The sequence below is a fragment of the Salvelinus alpinus genome, chromosome 19, assembly GCF_045679555.1.
Source record: "Salvelinus alpinus chromosome 19, SLU_Salpinus.1, whole genome shotgun sequence".
NCBI classification, from domain to species: Eukaryota; Metazoa; Chordata; class Actinopteri; order Salmoniformes; family Salmonidae; genus Salvelinus; species Salvelinus alpinus.
The window spans coordinates 43,968,156-43,985,653 of record NC_092104.1 but is presented as its reverse complement, the minus strand read 5'-3'; the positions used below and the strand labels follow the sequence as shown (position 1 = coordinate 43,985,653).

Below are 17,498 nucleotides of genomic sequence, written 5' to 3'. Positions count from 1 at the left end.
ATCAATTGTCTAGTGTTGGTGATCGCGTGCCCACTGGAGCCGCTTCTTTTTTAGCTGATAGGAGTGGAATCCGGTGTGGTCGTCTGATGCAATAGCCCATCCGTGACAAAGACCGATGACTTGTGCATTCCGAGATGCTGTCTGCACACTGTTGTACTGCCCTGTTATTTGCCAATTTGTGGCCCGCCTGTTAGCTTGCACGATTCTTGCCATTCTCCTTCGACCTCATCAACGAATTGTTTTAGCCCACAGGACTTCCACTGACTGGATGTTTTTGTTTGTAGCACCATTCTCTGGAAACCCTAGACCCTGTTGTGCGTGAAAATCAAACGTTCAATCGAACAGTAACTGAATGCCTCTATGCCTGCTTTATATAGCAAGCCATGGCTCACTGTCTGTAGGAGCAAACTATTTTAGTGAACGGCGTGTTGTAACTAATAAACTGGCCACTGACACAAAAGTATGTGGACACCCCTTCAAATTAGTGGATTTGGAAAATTCAGCCACACCCACTGTTGACAGGTGTATATAATTATAATTAATTTTTTTAAATCGAGCACACAGCCATGCAATCTCTGTAGACAAACATTGGCAGTAGAATGCCCATACTGAAGAGTTCAGTGACTTTCAATGTGGCACCGTCATAGGATGCCAACTTTCCAACAAGTCAGTTCCTTCTGCCATGTTAGAGCTAGAGCTGCCCCAGTCAACTGCAAGTGCTGTTATTGTGAAGTGGAAACGTCTAGGAGCAACAACAGCTCAGCCACAAAATGGTAGGCCACACAAGCTTCCAGAATGGGTGCTGACGCACGTAGCGTGTAAAAATCGTCTGTCCTCGGTTGCAACACTCACTACAGAGTCCCAAACTGCCTCTGGAAGCAACGTCAGCACAAGAAGTGTTCGTCGGGAGCTTTAAGAAATGGGTTTCCATGGCCGAGCAGCCACACACACAAGCCTAAAATCACCATGCGCATTGCCAAGCGTCGGCTGGAGTAGTGTAAAGCTCGTCGCCATTGGACTCTGGAGCAGTGGGAACACGTTCTCTGGAGGGATGAATCATGCTTCACCATCTGGCAGTCCAAAGGACGAATCTGGGTTTGGTGGATGCCAGGAGAACGTTACCTGCCCCAATGCATAGTGCCAACTGTAAAGTTTGGCGGAGGAGGAATAATGGTCTGGGGTTGTTTTTCATGGTTCGGGCTAGGACCCTTAGTTCCAGTGAAGGGAAATCTTAACGCTACAGCATACAATGACATTCTAGACGGTTCTGTGCTTCCAACTTTGTGGCAACAGTTTGGGGAAGGCCCTTTCCTGTTTCAGCATGACAATGCCCCTGTGTACAAAGCGAGGTCCATACAGAACTGGCTTGTCGAGATCATTGTGGAAGAACTTGACTGGCCTGCACAGAGCCCTGACCTCAACCCCATCGAACACCTTTGGGATGAATTGGAATGCGAGCCAGGCCTAATAGCCCAACCTCACGAATACCCGTGACTGAATGGAAGCAAGTCCCTGCAGTAATGTGCCAACATCTAGTGGAATGCCTTCCAAAAATAGTGAAGGCTGTTATAGCAGCAAAGTGGGACCAACTCCATATTAATGCCCATGATTTTGGAATGAATGAATGATGTTCGACGAGCAGGTGTCCACATACCTTCGCTCATGTAGTGTATATACAGTTGAAGTCAGAAGTTTACATACACCTTCGCCAAATACATTTAAACTCAGTTTCACAATTCCTGACATTTAATCCTAGTAAAAAATCCCTGTATTAGGTCAGTTAAGATCACCACTTTATTTAAAGAATGTGAAATGTCAGAATAATAGTAGAGAATTATTTATTTCAGCTTTTTCATCACATTCCCAGTGAGTCAGAAGTTTACATACACTCAACTAGTAGTTGGTAGCATTGCCTTTAAATTGTTTAACTTGGGTCAAACGTTTCGGGTAGCCTTCCACAAGCTTCCCACATTAAGTTGGGTGAATTTTGGCCCATTCCTCCTGACAGAGCTGGTGTAACTGAGTCAGGTTTGTAGGCCTCCTTGCTCTCACACGCCTTTTCAGTTCTGTCCACAACATTTATATGGGATTGAGGTCAGGGCTTTGTGATGGCCACTCCAATACCTTGACTTTGTTGTCCTTAAGCCATTTTTCCACAAATTTAGAAGTATGCTTTAGGTCATTGTCCATTTGGAAAACCCATTTGCGACCAAGCTTTAACTGTCTAAAGCTTTAATTTTAGACTGTCTTGAGATGTTGCTTCATTATAGCCACATAATTTTCCATCCTCATGATGCCATCTATTTTGTGAAGTGCACCAGTCTCTCCTGCAGCAAAGCACCCCCACAACATGATGCTGCCACCCCCGTGCTTTGCGGTTGGGATGGTGTTCTTCGGCTTGCAATCCTTCCCCTTTTCCCTCCAAACATAATGATGGTCATTATGGCCAAACAGTTTTATTTGTTTCATCAGACCAGAGGACATTTCACCAAAACGTACAATCTTTGTCCCCATGTGCAGTTGCAAACCGTAGTCTGGCTTTTTTATGGCAGTTTTGGATCAGTGGCTTCTTCCTTGCTGAGTGGCCTTTCAGGTTATGTCGATATAGGACTCGTTTTACTGTGAATATAGATACCTTTGTACCCGTTTCCTCCAGCATCTTTACAAGGTCCTTTGCTGTTGTTCTGGGATTGATTTGCACTTTTCGCACCAAAGTACATTCATCTCTAGGCGACAGAACGAGTCTCCTTCCTGAGCGGTATGACGGCTGCGTGGTCCCATGGTGTTTATACTTGCGTACTATTGTTTGTACAGATGAACGTGGTACCTTCAGGCGTTAGGAAATTGCTCCCAAGGATGAATCAGACTTGTGGAGGTCTACAATTTTTTTTCCTGAGGTCTGGGCTGATTTCTTTTGATTCTTCCATGATGTCAAGCAAAGAGGCACTGAGTCTGAAGGTAGGCCTTGACATATCCACAGGTAAACCTCCAATTGACTCAAAGGATGTCAAATTAGCCTTTTAGAAGCTTCCAAAGCCATGACATGATTTTCTGGAATTTTCCAAGCTGTTTAAAGGCGCAGTCAACTTAGTGTATGTAAACTTCTGACCCACTGGAATTGTGATACAGTGAATTATTAGGTTAATAATCTGTCTGTAAACAATTGTTGGAAAAATTACGTGTGTCATGCATAAATATGAAATTACAGTTTAACAAGAAATTTGTGGAGTGGTTGAAAAATGAGTTTTAATGACTCCAACCTAAGTGTATGTAAACTTCCGACTTCAACTGTTTATTCTGTGTGTGTGTAAAACGACAGTCTATTACTGTAAAGACATGAAGGTCAGTCAATCCGGAAAATGTCAAGAACTTTGACAGTTTCTTCAAGTGCAGTTGCAAAAACAATCAGGTGCAATGATGAAACTGGCTCTCATGAGGACCGCCACAGGAAGTTCATGAGAGCTACCAGCCTCAGAAATTGCAGCAGAGTTCACGTAACAGACGCATCTCAACATCAACTGTTCAGAGGAGACTGCGTGAACCAGGCCTTCATGGTCAAATTGCAGCAAAGAAACCACTACTAAAGGACACCAATAAGAAGAGACTTGCTTGGGCCAAGAAACATGAGCAATGGACATTAGACCAGTGAAAATCTGTCCTTTGGTTTGATAAGTCCAAATTTGAGATTTTTGTCTTTGTGAGACGCAGAGTAGGTGAAGAGATGACCTCGGCACGTGTGGTTCCCACTGTGATGCATGGAGGTGGTGTGATGGTGCTTTGCTGATGACACTGTCGTTGATTTATTTAGAATTCAAGGTACACTTAACCAGAATGGCTACCACAGCATTCTAAAGCGATATACCATCCCATCTGGTTTGTGCTTAGTGGGACTATCATTTGTTTTTCAACAGGACAATGACCCCACATACCTCCAGGCTGTGTAAGGGCTATTTGATCAAGAAGGAGAGTAATGGAGTGCTGCATCAGATGACCTGGCCTCCACAATCACCCGACTGCAACCCAACACTTCTTTGGTTACTAAATGATTCCATGTGCTATTTCATAGTTGTGATGTCGTCACTATTATTCTACAATGTATAAAAGAGTAAAAATAAAACCCCTTGATGTTTATTTTACCTGTATTTAACTAGGCAAGTCAGTTAAAGAACAAATTCTTATTTTCAATGACGGCCTAGTAACAGTGGGTTAACTGCCTTGTTCAGGGGCAGAACGACAGATTTTCACCTTGTCAGCTCAGGGATTCGATCTTGCAACCTTTCGGTTACTAGTCCAACGCTCTAACCACTAGGCTATCTGCCGCCCCAGAGGTGTCCATGAGTAGGTGTGTCCAAACTTGACGCGCGCGCGCTGGTTCCAGTATCTCCGAAACGGGTGGCTTCCTGGGCTTTTCACGCACAATAGTGTCTAGGGTTTATCGAGAATGTCAGCGGCAGTCCTGTGGGCGAAAACAACGACTTCTCATCAGCGAGAAGGAGAATGGCAAGAATCGCGCAAGCTAACAGGCGGGCCACAAACAAGCAAATAACGGCGCAGTACAACAGTGGTGTGCAGAACAGCATCTCAGAACGCACAACTCGTCGTTCCTTGTCACGGATGGGCGGCTCCAGTGGACACGCGATCACCAACACTGGACAATTGAGGAGTGGAAAAACGTTGCCTGGTCCGACAAATCCCGGTTCCTGTTGCATCATTCTGATGGGAGTCAGGATTTGGCATAAGCAGCACAAGTCCACGGCCCCATCCTGCCTGATGTCGGTGGTGTAATGTTTTTCGAACACATTAGGTCCCTTGATACCAATTGAGCAACGTTTCCATGCCCTGAAGAATTCAGGCTGTTCTGGAGGTAAAGGAATGGTCCAACCCGGTACTAGATGGGTGTACCTAATAAAGGTTAACTATTTTGTGGACATTGGAAAGAATCACAATTCAAAATAATGAGCATAAAATGAGTGTATACGTTATTGTGATTAAATGCATGTAAAACAAAAAAAGGTGCAGTATGAGGTGGTGGGAGTGTGTGTGTGTGTGTGCGTATGTCTCACCACTTTCCAGAGATTCTGGGCTGGCATTGACACATTGAAGTCAATGTAGCCAGACACCTCCTGTGCGTGAGGACTCATGGGAGCTGCAACGTCGTGCCTGAGAGACCATAGATAATACTAATGATGAGGTTAGGCAGTAGCTAAGCACAGTAACGTGACTAATATATTGGTTACAGATACATTGGCTGGGGGCGCAGACGGAAAAGGCGGTGTGCAGAACCGTGGCTATACAGTACGTGTTGAGGAGGCGGGAGGTCATGCCGTGAAGAAGCTGGACAACATCACCATGGCGAACAGGGCGGGGAGGGCTGCTCACAACAAGGTCTTGTCTGGAAGAGAATCAGATAAACAACATAGCAACCGTTTAGTGGATAAACACTGCATCACAATGTGGGGGTGTTCTAGACATCCAAATTAAAGCTGGCCTGCACAAACCTGCCTGGATCTTTGATTATCCACCAATTGTTGACATCTTTGAACGGATAACAGGTCACTTGCTGCTGGTGAGAGCTACCACGCCCATTTTCATACCTTCAGAGCACCAAATAAATAAGAAACTGGTCATGCTGCAAGAACACAAATGCACTACATACTAGTGTTGTCACGTGCATGGTCCAGATCTGATAAAATAATTGAGAACCAGAAACGCCCCCTCACCTGATGGGATAGTTGGCCTTATGGGAGTGTAGCCAGCAGGGGATGGGTTTACTGGAGACGCTGCGGAGGGTCACCTGAGAGCCATAGACCACCTCCAGAGGCTGACCCTGAGTGATCCTGGCCAATCCTCCCTGAATACAGCCAAACACAGTAGATATAACCCCAAATGACATGCAGCAGAGCAGCGCCACTACCCAATGTCAAGTCTTTTAAAAACACTTCATAAATCCAATAGAACATTTTGGTGGGTTGCTTGCCATCTCAACTGGGTCTCAGAGAGAGAGAGGGATGCTGACCTCTAGGCTGGCCTGGAAGGCACTGCTCATCATCTGGTCGTGTGGGCCACTGCGGTAGAGCAGGTTCAAATGCACATAGAAGAAGCCCAGGTAGAGCAGTAAGGGTAGGACCACGAGGGCCAGGAAGCGGGTCACTACCTGCATCAGCACCACACTCTGCACGGTTGGGAGACACTTCAAACATTAGCAGTATGCTTCTGGGAAGTCAAGCTGTCCATTTGAATTGATGGATATATTCATAAACAAAAAACAAACCTAATGAACTCACATTTCTCAGTGCTCGGTCCCCAATAAGTTGCCACGTGTGCACGGCCGCCAAGCCCAGCAGCAGAAAGTAGGTGAACAGACCCATGTACTTCACTCTGATGAATGGGAGAAGCAGACCGTTTACACATGCATGCAAACAAACCCAAACCTTCATAAAGTGAGACCTAAAGAGGTAAAACACCCACAATCGCAAACATGACCATGGGATGATTGTGAAAAACGGTTTAAACTTCAGTTTTCAATATATTAATTTCCATCCAATTAGTTTTAAAATGTGGCTGATTGAACTAACCCCACAGCACAGGCACATGTGACTCCAGTCAGCACCAGCCACGCCAAACTGACTGGTGAGCTAAAAAGGACGAAGAGAAACATCAGCTGGCACGTACACAGGCTGAGAGCACGCCGAGCAGATACTACACATCAACCAAAATCAAGGAAGTGGGGTACATTTCTGCTAATCGCCACTGAACATGGTTTGTGTTGGTGTGTGTTAAGATGTGTTGGTGATCATGGAATGACAACCCCTTCCTAGTAGGTACAGAGGAACTGCAACACTCACCCGCGTTGTGCATTGTGAAATCTGAGGTAGGATACGACAGCGAGCAGCAGGAAGAAGATAAGCACAGATTCCAGCAGCATGAAGCGGGACTGAACAATCAAGGAATTCTCTGTTTCACAAAAACAGAAAATACATAGTTGATCTTACGTCACTCAATGGAGATGGCAAACAATGAGCAACAATGGAGTCAAAAATGTAATATACAAATCCAAATACAACTTTGACTGTATAGGAGGAAGTATAGGACAACATTACCCATGAGGAAGAGCAATGCAGCCCCCAGTGCTGTGAGGTGTGAGTACCCGAGTTCCACTACCAGAAGGTAACACAGGGGTACACACAGTGACCCCGCCAGGGCCGGTATCAGTCTTAAACTCCATACAGGCACATTACTGGAGTACTCTGCAATGAATCATAAGAAACAACAACTTGATTAAACAACTTAAGAAAAGCACATACATTCAGATGTTGGGAATTAGATCTAAAGATGCATTGGCAATGTAGTAATTAGATTTCCTACCTGCTCCAATCCTGTTCCAGATAAAGTTACCGTCAAATCCACCAAGATAAGCTGTATAAATTAGAGAAACAACAATGAGCATTATTCGAAGTCTGCTATTCCCAAACTGGGGTAAGCCAAATAAAAATGTGATTCACATTTTCAAACAGCCCATTTAGATTTTCCAACGGGGCTAAACATTTGGGTGATGTTTTTTTCTCGCCTGAGTGGCCTTGTTTCACTGCCAAAAATAGAATTCAACCATCTAGCGTTCAGTGAATAACTGTCAAATACAGCTAGCCTTGTCAAATAACTAATATCCAGTCACATTAGCTGTTACTCTCTCGTGGAAATTCCACTAACGGTCCGTATGTAGCCAAACGTAGCTGCTGCTCATTCAGTTTGCTCGAAAATTGATAAATGGTTAAAAAAAAGTAAGGCCATAGACATGTATAAAAACAACAGATACCATGAATAAGAAGGGGCTAGAAGCGTCTTATATGGTAAGCTACTGAGTGACTAGGACAGGCAAGCCCCATACTATTGTGGAGGACTTAATTCTTCCCGCTGCCACGGATATGACTGGGACAATGGTGTGGGAAAAGGCCCAAAAAACTATAAAGACAATGCCTTCATCAAACAACACTGTTTCACGACGCATCAGTGACATGGCAAGAGATGTTTTTGAAACAATTACTGCTTCGCATACAAGCCAGTGAACTCTATGCGTTACAGCTGGATGAGTCAGACGTGGCGGGCCTGGCACAGCTCCTGGTATATGTCCGTTACGTTTATGGGTCAATTAAGGAAGACATCCTCTTCTTTAAACCACTGTAAATCAGGACAACAGGAGAGGATATTTTTGAAGTACTGGACAGCTTTGTGACATCAAATGGACTTTGGTGGTCAAGAGGTGTTGGTATCTGTACTGATGGTGCAAAAGCCATGGCAGGGAGACATAGTGGAGTGGTAACGTGCGTGCAAGCAGTTGCTCCCGACGCCACTTGGGTACACTGCAGCATCCACCGAGAGGCTCTTTCTGCCAAGGGAATGCCTGACAGCTTGAAATACATTTTTGGACACTACACTGAAAATGGTTAACTTTGTTAAAGCAAGGCCCCTGAACTCTTGTGTATTTTCTGCAATATGCAATGATGTTTTTTTTGTTGTTTTTTTAAAATTGAGAGATGAAAGTTCTTTACTGGCCATAATTTTCATTGTCTGACCGTTTGCATGATGATAAGTTTCTCACACGACTGGCCTATCTGGGTGATATTCTTTCTCCCCTGAAAGAGCTAAATCTAGGATTACAGGGACTCTCCGCAACTATATTCAATGTGCGGGACACAACTGAGGCTTTGATTAAGAAGTTGGAGCTCTTCTCTGACTGCATAGGACAACACAGGTCTTTCCATCATTGTATGATTTTTTTGTGTGCAAATGAACTCAAGCTTACGGACAATGTCAAATGTGATATAGTGAAGCACCCGAGTGAGCTGGATGTGCAATTACGCAGGTACTTTCCTGAAACGGACGACATGAAGAACAGGATTCGTTATCCCTTTCATGCCCTGCCTCCAGTCCACTTAACAATATCTGAACAAGAGAGCCTCATTGAAATTGCAACAAGCGGTTCTGTGAAAATTTAATTTAAATCAGAAGCCACTGCCAGATTTCTTGATAGGACTGTACTCAGAGTATCCTGCCTTGGCAAATCGCGCTGTTAAGACACCGATGCCCTTTGCAACCACGTACCTATGTGAGAGGTGATTCTCGGCCCTCACTAGCATGAAAACTAAACACAGACACAGACTGTGTGTGGAAAATGATTTAAGACTGAAACCCTTTCAAGCACATCTTTCTCATTAACCTGTGGGGAGTTATTCACCATTTTTTATGAACAAATAAGGTTTTATATGTAAAATAAGGTTTTATATATTATTATTAGTGTCCTGGTCCCATAAGTGCTCTGTCACTTCCCACAAGCTGGGTTGTGACAAAACCTCACTGTGTGAGTGGCAGGCTTACAATGATGGCAGCTGGAGGTTTAATGTTTGAAGGGGTACGGGACAATAAAAAGTTTGGGCACTACTATTTTAAGTGAAGGGATTAAAGGTTCATCACAAAATGAATTTCCATGTAAATGCTAAATAGAATACACTACATATACAAAAGTATGTGGACCATCAAATTAATGTGTGGACCTTCAGATTAGTGTGTGGACACCCTTTCAAATTAGTGGATTAGGCTATTTCAGCCATATCCGTTGTTGACAGGTGTATAAAATTGAGCACACAGCCATGCAATCCCCATAGCCAAGCATTGGTAGTAGAATGGCCTTACTGAAGAGCTCAGTGACTTTCAATGTGGCACCGTCTTCGATGCCACCTTTCCAACAAGTCAGTTGTTCAAATTTCTGCACTGCTACAGCTGCCCAGGTCAACTGTAAGCGCTGTTATTGTGAAGTGGAAACGTCTAGGAGCAACAACGGCTCAGCCTCAAAGTGGTAGGCCACACAAGCTCCCAGAATGGGTCCGCCGAGTGCTGAAGCACGTGACGTGTAAAGATTGTCTGTCCTCATTTGCAGCACTCACTACCAAGTTCCAAACTGCCTCTGGAAGCAACTTCAGCACAATAACTGTTCGTCGGGAGCTTTATGAAATGGGTTTCCATGGCCGAGCAGCCACACACAAGCCTACGATCACCATGCGCAATGCCGGAGTGGTGTAAAACTCACCGCCATTGGACTCTGGAGTAGTGTAAACGTGTTCTCTGGAGCGATGAATAATGATTCACCATCTGGCAGTCCGATGGACAAATCTGGGTTTGGTGGATGCCAGGAGAATGCTACCTGCTCCAATGCATAGTGCCACCTGTAAAGTTTGGTGGAGGAGGAATAATGGTCTGGGGCTGTTTTTCATGGTTCAGGCTAAGCCCCTTAAGATTTCCCTTCACTGGAACTAACGCTACAGCAAACAATGACATTCTAGAAGATTATGTGCTTCCAACTTTGTGGAAGGCCCTTTCCTGTTTCAGCATGACAATTCCCCCGTGCACAAAGCAAGGTCCATACAGAAATGGTTTGTCAAGATCAGTGTGGAAGAACTTGACTGGCCTGCAGAGCCCTGACCTCAACCCCACTGAACACCTTTGGGATGAATTGGAACGCCGACTGAGAGCAAGGCCTAATCGCCCAACATCAGTGCCCGAACTCACTAACGCTCGTGGCTGAATGGAAGCAAGTCCCCACAGCAATGTTCCAACTAGATGTGGAAAGCCTTCCCAGAAGAGTGGAGGCTGTTATAGCAGAAAAAAAGGGGGGGGGGGGGTCCAATTCCATATTAATGCCCATTATTTTGAAATAAGATGTTCCACGAGCAGGTGTCCACATACAAAACGTTTGGTCATGTAGTGTATATTGTAAGGGTTCAGTACTTACCTCCAAATGCTAGAATCATGTGACCAAGAGGTGGACCACTCTCATCAATAAAGAAGACCTGCTTTGTGTAGAGAGATACAAACTGTCCATAGTACACCTCATCAAACCTGTAAAACATCAAAGAGGGTTTCAGGGTAAACTACTGTCTTATTAAAAAAACAATATTTGCCTTATCTACCAAGGGCAGTCCAGTAGCTGTGACAGTTAGGGGGCAGTATAGTATGGGCTACTGTTGTTTAATGTGGGCCCTTCAACACCAGGATTTGCAGACTTTTGTTCCAGTACAGTTATAGACTTAACACACAGATTGATTCAACTAATCAGTGGCTCTATCAGGTGTGTTCCGTGTTTCACACTGGGTTGGAACAAACGCCTGCACACCCTATGGGATCCAGACCAGGAGTGAATTACATAGAGGTTGGATATACAGTAGCTACTTACACTACAGCTTTAGGGAAGTTAATTCCATACAGTCTGGACAAAAGTCCAAGGGCTGTCACCACCACCAAAACCAAGTTGATTTCGGCTCTGATCACAATAGGCAACTTGATAGACGTCAGCATGGCTCCTGTGTGCCCAGTTGTCAGCATTAACTACAAGGATTCAATCATAACCAATGACAAAATCAGACAATTGTTCCCACATTACAATCTAGTTAGCTAGTTAACAATCGAATAAAATACGAGGCTAGAGACTGATTGGATCCATGATGCTTGCATGGCCATAAGTGTCTGTACAAAATGTAGCCAGCTACTGCTCGCTAACATATGGAGCAAAGAACATCACCTTTATGCAAATAGGCTACCCATTGAATTACATACCGAACAATTTAGGATATCTAGGCTACCTCTGTTGTAAATACATAATTCAGACTGATTCCAGTGTTTTCCCCTAACTAGCTAACTAATTATACCAAGCTAACCGACTAGCTAACCTTTACGCACCCCATTCCACCCACTCTTAGCAAGCTAACCTTAGCCTTTAGTCTTCTAGCAACATTTGAGGACGCGAATGTATATTATTAACTAGCTAGGTACGATGGCCATACAATTACCTTTAATTTGGCACTGTTTCGGAATGTCTCAACATTTCGATGCCAGCACGGCTTTCCATCAGTGAGACCATAAATCGGTAATCGACTTGAGGGCCTGCTGCAGTGGAGACGATGGCCGCGTTCAGACGTTGCATGCATCAACCAATTCTTGCGTGCTACCTCATTGTCTGTGTCTTCGACTGTAATTAATGCCGCGTTCAAACAGTGTTGCATCTTTTTTGGCAATGTATTCAAGTAAGGACTCTGTGGCAAGACATCAGTATGTTTATAATTGATTTTACACTATTGTGGAGAGATGTACTGCTTGAAATCTTTACTTACGATTGAAATAAATTGAAACAATTTTATGTAATTCATTAAATTATTATTTTGGCCAAATGTCATATTCACAAATGTACATTTACAAACAAAACACCACATTTTATTACCTTACAAAAATAAATGTAACTATATTTTAAGACAATTAAATACTCTGCAAAAAAAGAAGAATATAAAAAAGTGGGGAACACCTCCATAGTCTCATTACACTCCAGCTTGGAATTCCGAGATGGATGACCGTTCAAAACGATTTTTCCCAGTCTGAGATGTTTTTTTGTCAGAGTTCCCAGTTGTAATGAACTCGGTAATAGGGGAACCACATGTTTTTATTTAAAAAAAATTATTTAACATGTCCCAGATTGTGCGGGGCAGTTACATACTTTGGCCCTTTGTCCCGCAACCAAACAATCAAGACGCTTTCAGTCAGACTTCATATTCATTTGATGATAATTTCCATTCCAACCTATTTATTTTGCAATCACGTTGCGCTTATGACAGCTTTACAACTCAGTGGCCAGTAGTGATGGGTCGTTCGCGAAAGAGTCGGCTCTCAGAGCCGGCTTGCATATCAGAAGAGCCGAATCTATTTATAAAAATATTTTTTTTTAAATTCAGATATAATAGAATTATAGAATTAACTAATTCAAACGAAAAAAAGAAATAAAATAATATAGGCCTAAATGCTCAAATCTACACATTCGTTCTGACTGTCTGCTCAGACTAACAGCCTCGCCTGTTGTTCCTGTCAATCAGACACGCAGTGTCAACCAATGAACCAAAGATGCGTGAGGGGAGAGAGGAAAGACAGCCATGAAAACAACAGCTGGAAATTTAGTCGGAAGCACAGTAGCATTTGGATGCATTTTAATAATGTAGACAATGTTAGAGCACAGTGTAGAATTTGCCAAAAACAAAATCTCATATTAAGCCGGTTCTACGCACAATCTACACCGGCATATACAAACTGTGCACCCAACTGTGAAGCTAACTGTAGCGGAGCTTCGAGAAACTCCGCGACCCACAGCAACGCAATCTTCTATGGACCAGTTTATGCCAAAGTCTATGTCTGTAGCAAAACAAGGCCAAATTGATATTGCATTGGCTAAAATGATTGCGACCGATTTCCAGCCGTGGGGGACAGAGGTTTTAGAAATTATAGCAATAGTCTAAATCCAATGTACAAAATTCCAAGGAGGAAAACCCTTTCAAAATCACGTATTCCACAACTGTATGACAGCACATAGGCTTCAGTGTGGGAAAGAGTCCAAAAAGCTACTGCAGTTTGCCTTACCACTGACTACTGGACATAAAGGGAAAACACGTCTTACATGTTGGTTACATGTCACTTCAATTAAGATTTTTCGATGTCGAGCTGTCTTCTGGACTGGTTTGAGTTCAGCGACAGACACACCTCAGAGAACCTGGCAGAGGAACTGTTAAGAGTGGCCAGAGAATGGCAAGTAGATGGAAAAATGGTCTGTTGTGTTAGCGACAATGCAGCTAACATAACCAAAGACATGAACATTTTTAAATGGACCCATCATCTATGTCTTGCCCACACAATCAACCTGATTGTAAGAGATGCTCTGAAGGTGATGAAGCCCACTGTGGACAAAGGGAAAGCAGCTAACATAACCAAAGACATGAACATTTTTAAATGGACCCATCATCTATGTCTTGCCCACACAATCAACCTGATTGTAAGAGATGCTCTGAAGGTGATGAAGGAGCACAGTAGGTGCTGAAAAACTAAAGTCTACACCGCTAGATGGGCATGCTTGAGCTGAGGCCTAAACAAGACTGCACTACAAGGTGGAATTCAACATTTTATATGTTGAAGCGGTTTTTTGAGTCAAATGTTGACATCATATCTAAATCAAATCAAATCAAGTTTATTTTATATAGCCCTTCGTACATCAGCTAATATCTCGAAGTGCTGTACAGAAACCCAGCCTAAAACCCCAAACAGCAAGCAATGCAGGTGTAGAAGCACGGTGGCTAGGAAAAACTCCCTAGAAAGGCCAAAACCTAGGAAGAAACCTAGAGAGGAACCAGGCTATGAGGGGTGGCCAGTCCTCTTCTGGCTGTGCCGGGTGGAGATTATAACAGAACTATGCCAAGATGTTCAAAATATTCATAAGTGACAAGCATGGTCAAATAATAATCATGAATAATTTTCAGTTGGCTTTTCATAGCCGATCATTAAGAGTTGAAAATAGCAGGTCTGGGACAGGTGGCGGTTCCATAACCGCAGGCAGAACAGTTGAAACTGGAATAGCAGCAAGGCCAGGCGGACTGGGGACAGCAAGGAGTCATCATGCCCGGTAGTCCTGACGTATGGTCCTAGGGCTCAGGTCCTCCGAGAGAGAGAAAGAAAGAGAGAATTAGAGAGAGCCAAGATTTTCAAAATGTTCATAAATGACAAGCATGGTCAAATAATAATCAGGAATAAATATCAGTTGGCTTTTCATAGCCGATCATTAAGAGTTGAAAACAGCAGGTCTGGGACAGGTAGGGGTTCCATAACCGCAGGCAGAACAGCTGAAACTGGAATAGCAGCAAGGCCAGGCGGACTGGGGACAGCAAGGAGTCATCATGCCCGGTTTGCCGTGACGTATGGTCCTAGGGCTCAGGTCCTCCGAGAGAGAGAAAGAAAGAGAGAAGGAGAGAATTAGAGAGAGCCAAGATTTTCAAAATGTTCATAAATGACAAGCATGGTCAAATAATAATCAGGAATAAATATCAGTTGGCTTTTCATAGCCGATCATTAAGAGTTGAAAACAGCAGGTCTGGGACAGGTAGGGGTTCCATAACCGCAGGCAGAACAGCTGAAACTGGAATAGCAGCAAGGCCAGGCGGACTGGGGACAGCAAGGAGTCATCATGCCCGGTTTACCGTGACGTATGGTCCTAGGGCTCAGGTTCTCCGAGAGAGAAAGAAAGAGAGAACGAGAGAATTAGAGAGAGCATACTTAAATTCACACAGGACACTGGATAAGATAGGAGAAGTACTCCAGGTATAACCAACTGACCCTAGCCCCCCGACACATAAACTACTGCAGCATAAATACTGGAGGCTGAGACAGGAGGGGTCAGGAGACACTGTGGCCCCATCAGAAGAAACCCCCGGACAGGGCCAAACAGGCAGGATATAACCCCACCCACTTTGCCAAAGCACAGCCCCCACACCACTAGAGGGATATCTTCAACCACCAACTTACAATCCTGAGACAAGGCCGAGTATAGCCCACAAAGATCTCCACCACAGCACAAACCAAGGGGGGGCGCCAACCCAGACAGGAAGATCACGTCAGTAACTCAACCCACTCAAGTGACGCACCCCTCCCAGGGACGGCATGAAAGAGCACCAGTAAGCCAGTGACTCAGCCCCTGTAATAGGGTTAGAGGCAGAGAATCCCAGTGGAGAGAGGGGAACCGGCCAGGCAGAGACAGCAAGGGCGGTTCGTTGCTCCAGAGCCTTTCTGTTCACCTTCACACTCCTGGGCCAGACTACACTCAATCATATGACCTACTGAAGAGATAAATATCTACCCTGGCCATTGTCAATGCACCTGTTGGTGCTCTGACCCAAGAGGAATGGGAGGTGGTGGAGGAGGTGTGCAGAGTCCTGGAACCCTTTGAGCAGGTCACTGTGGAGAGAGGTACAGTGGAGAGAGGTACAGTAAGCAGTTATTACTACATTATTTAATCCAGTATTTTATATATACAGTGGGGAGAACAAGTATTTGATACACTGCCGATTTTGCAGGTTTTCCTACTTACAAAGCATGTAGAGGTCTGTAATATTTATCATAGGTACACTTCAACTGTGAGACACGGAATCTAAAACAAAAATCCAGAAAATCACATTGTATGATTTTTAAGTAATTAATTCGCATTTTATTGCATGACATAAGTATTTGATCACCTACCAACCAGTAAGAATTCCGGCTCTCACAGACCTGTTAGTTTTTCTTTAAGAAGCCCTCCTGTTCTCCACTCATTACCTGTATTAACTGCACCTGTTTGAACTCGTTACCTGTATAAAAGACACCTGTCCACCCACTCAATCAAACAGACTCCAACCTCTCCACAATGGCCAAGACCAGAGAGCTGTGTAAGGACATCAGGGATAAAATTGTAGACCTGCACAAGGCTGGGATGGGCTACAGGACAATAGGTAAGCAGTTTGGTGAGAAGGCAACAACTGTTGGCGCAATTATTAGAAAATGGAAGAAGTTCAAGATGACGGTCAATCACCCTCGGTCTGGGGCTCCATGCAAGATCTCACCTCGTGGGGCATCAATGATCATGAGGAAGGTGAGGGATCAGCCCAGAACTACACGGCAGGACCTGGTTAATGACCTTAAGAGAGCTGGGACCACAGTCTCAAAGAAAACCATTAGTAACACACTACGCCGTCATGGATTAAAATCCTGCAGCGCACGCAAGGTCCCCCTGCTCAAGCCAGCGCATGTCCAGGCCCGTCTGAAGTTTGCCAATGACCATCTGGATGATCCAGAGGAGGAATTGGAGAAGGTCATGTGGTCTGATGAGACATTAATAGAGCTTTTTGGTCTAAACTCCACTCGCCGTGTTTGGAGGAAGAAGAAGGATTAGTACAACCCCAAGAACACCATCCTAACCGTGAAGCTTGGAGGTGGAAACATCATTCTTTGGGGATGCTTTTCTGCAAAGGGGACAGGATGACTGCACCGTATTGAGGGGAGGATGGATGGGGCCATGCATCGCGAGATCTTGGCCAACAACCTCCTTCCCTCAGTAAGAGCATTGAATATAGGTCGTGGCTGGGTCTTCCAGCATGACAACGACCCGAAACACACAGCCAGGGCAACTAAGGAGTGGCTCCGTAAGAAGCATCTCAAGGTCCTGGAGTGGCCTAGCCAGTCTCCAGACCTGAACCCAATAGAAAATCTTTGGAGGGAGCTGAAAGTCCGTATTGCCCAGCGACAGCCCCGAAACCTGAAGGATCTGGAGAAGGTCTGTATGGAGGAGTGGGCCAAAATCCCTGCTGCAGTGTGTGCAAACCTGGTCAAGAACTACAGGAAACGTATGATCTCTGTAATTGCAAACAAAGGTTTCTGTACCAAATATTAAGTTCTGCTTTTCTGATGTATCAAATACTTATGTCATGCAATAAAATGCGAATTAATTACTTAAAAATCATACAATGTGATTTTCTGGATTTTTGTTTTAAATTCCGTCTCTCACAGTTGAAGTGTACCTATGATAAAAATTACAGACCTCTACATGCTTTGTAAGTAGGAAAACCTGCAAAATCGGCAGTGTATCAAATACTTGTTCTCCCCACTGTATATATATA

The 17,498-nt window shown here is 44.2% G+C and overlaps 2 protein-coding genes across 10 annotated transcripts in view; one reads left to right on the top strand and one right to left on the bottom strand.

Annotated features, from left to right (window-relative positions):
- The window catches only part of LOC139545727 (protein prune homolog 2-like), an 80,325-nt gene that overhangs the window by 47,301 nt on the left and 15,526 nt on the right, over positions 1-17,498 (top strand). The window lies entirely within an intron of this gene.
- On the bottom strand, positions 4,974-11,988 carry LOC139545687 (protein O-mannosyl-transferase 1-like). 3 transcript variants are annotated; one of them, XM_071353709.1, is made up of 13 exons: positions 11,838-11,988; positions 11,225-11,376; positions 10,784-10,890; positions 7,366-7,416; positions 7,101-7,247; positions 6,846-6,954; positions 6,576-6,635; positions 6,285-6,378; positions 6,017-6,172; positions 5,721-5,851; positions 5,499-5,594; positions 5,300-5,392; positions 4,974-5,160 (listed from the first exon to the last, which is right to left on the bottom strand). In XM_071353709.1, exons 1-13 carry the CDS (start codon positions 11,973-11,975, stop codon positions 4,989-4,991), a joined length of 1,506 nt encoding a protein of 501 aa, XP_071209810.1. In that variant the 5' UTR covers positions 11,976-11,988; the 3' UTR covers positions 4,974-4,988. The 3 variants fall into 3 exon arrangements, with proteins under 3 accessions (XP_071209810.1, XP_071209811.1, XP_071209812.1); XM_071353710.1 differs by having other exon boundaries at positions 11,225-11,351; XM_071353711.1 differs by lacking the exon at positions 11,225-11,376.

What these genes read in the sequence shown, in the direction of transcription:
- LOC139545687 (XM_071353709.1), bottom strand. Translation starts at nt 11,975, where the DNA reads ATGCATGCAACGTCTGAACGCGGCCATCGTCTCCACTGCAGCAGGCCC. An exon ending in AACTTCCCTAAAGCTGTAGT is followed by an intron (nt 10,891 to 11,224) that starts GTAAGTAGCTAC and finishes GATGTTTTACAG; the next exon opens with GTTTGATGAGGTGTACTATG. An exon ending in CATGATTCTAGCATTTGGAG is followed by an intron (nt 7,417 to 10,783) that starts GTAAGTACTGAA and finishes TAATTTATACAG; the next exon opens with CTTATCTTGGTGGATTTGAC.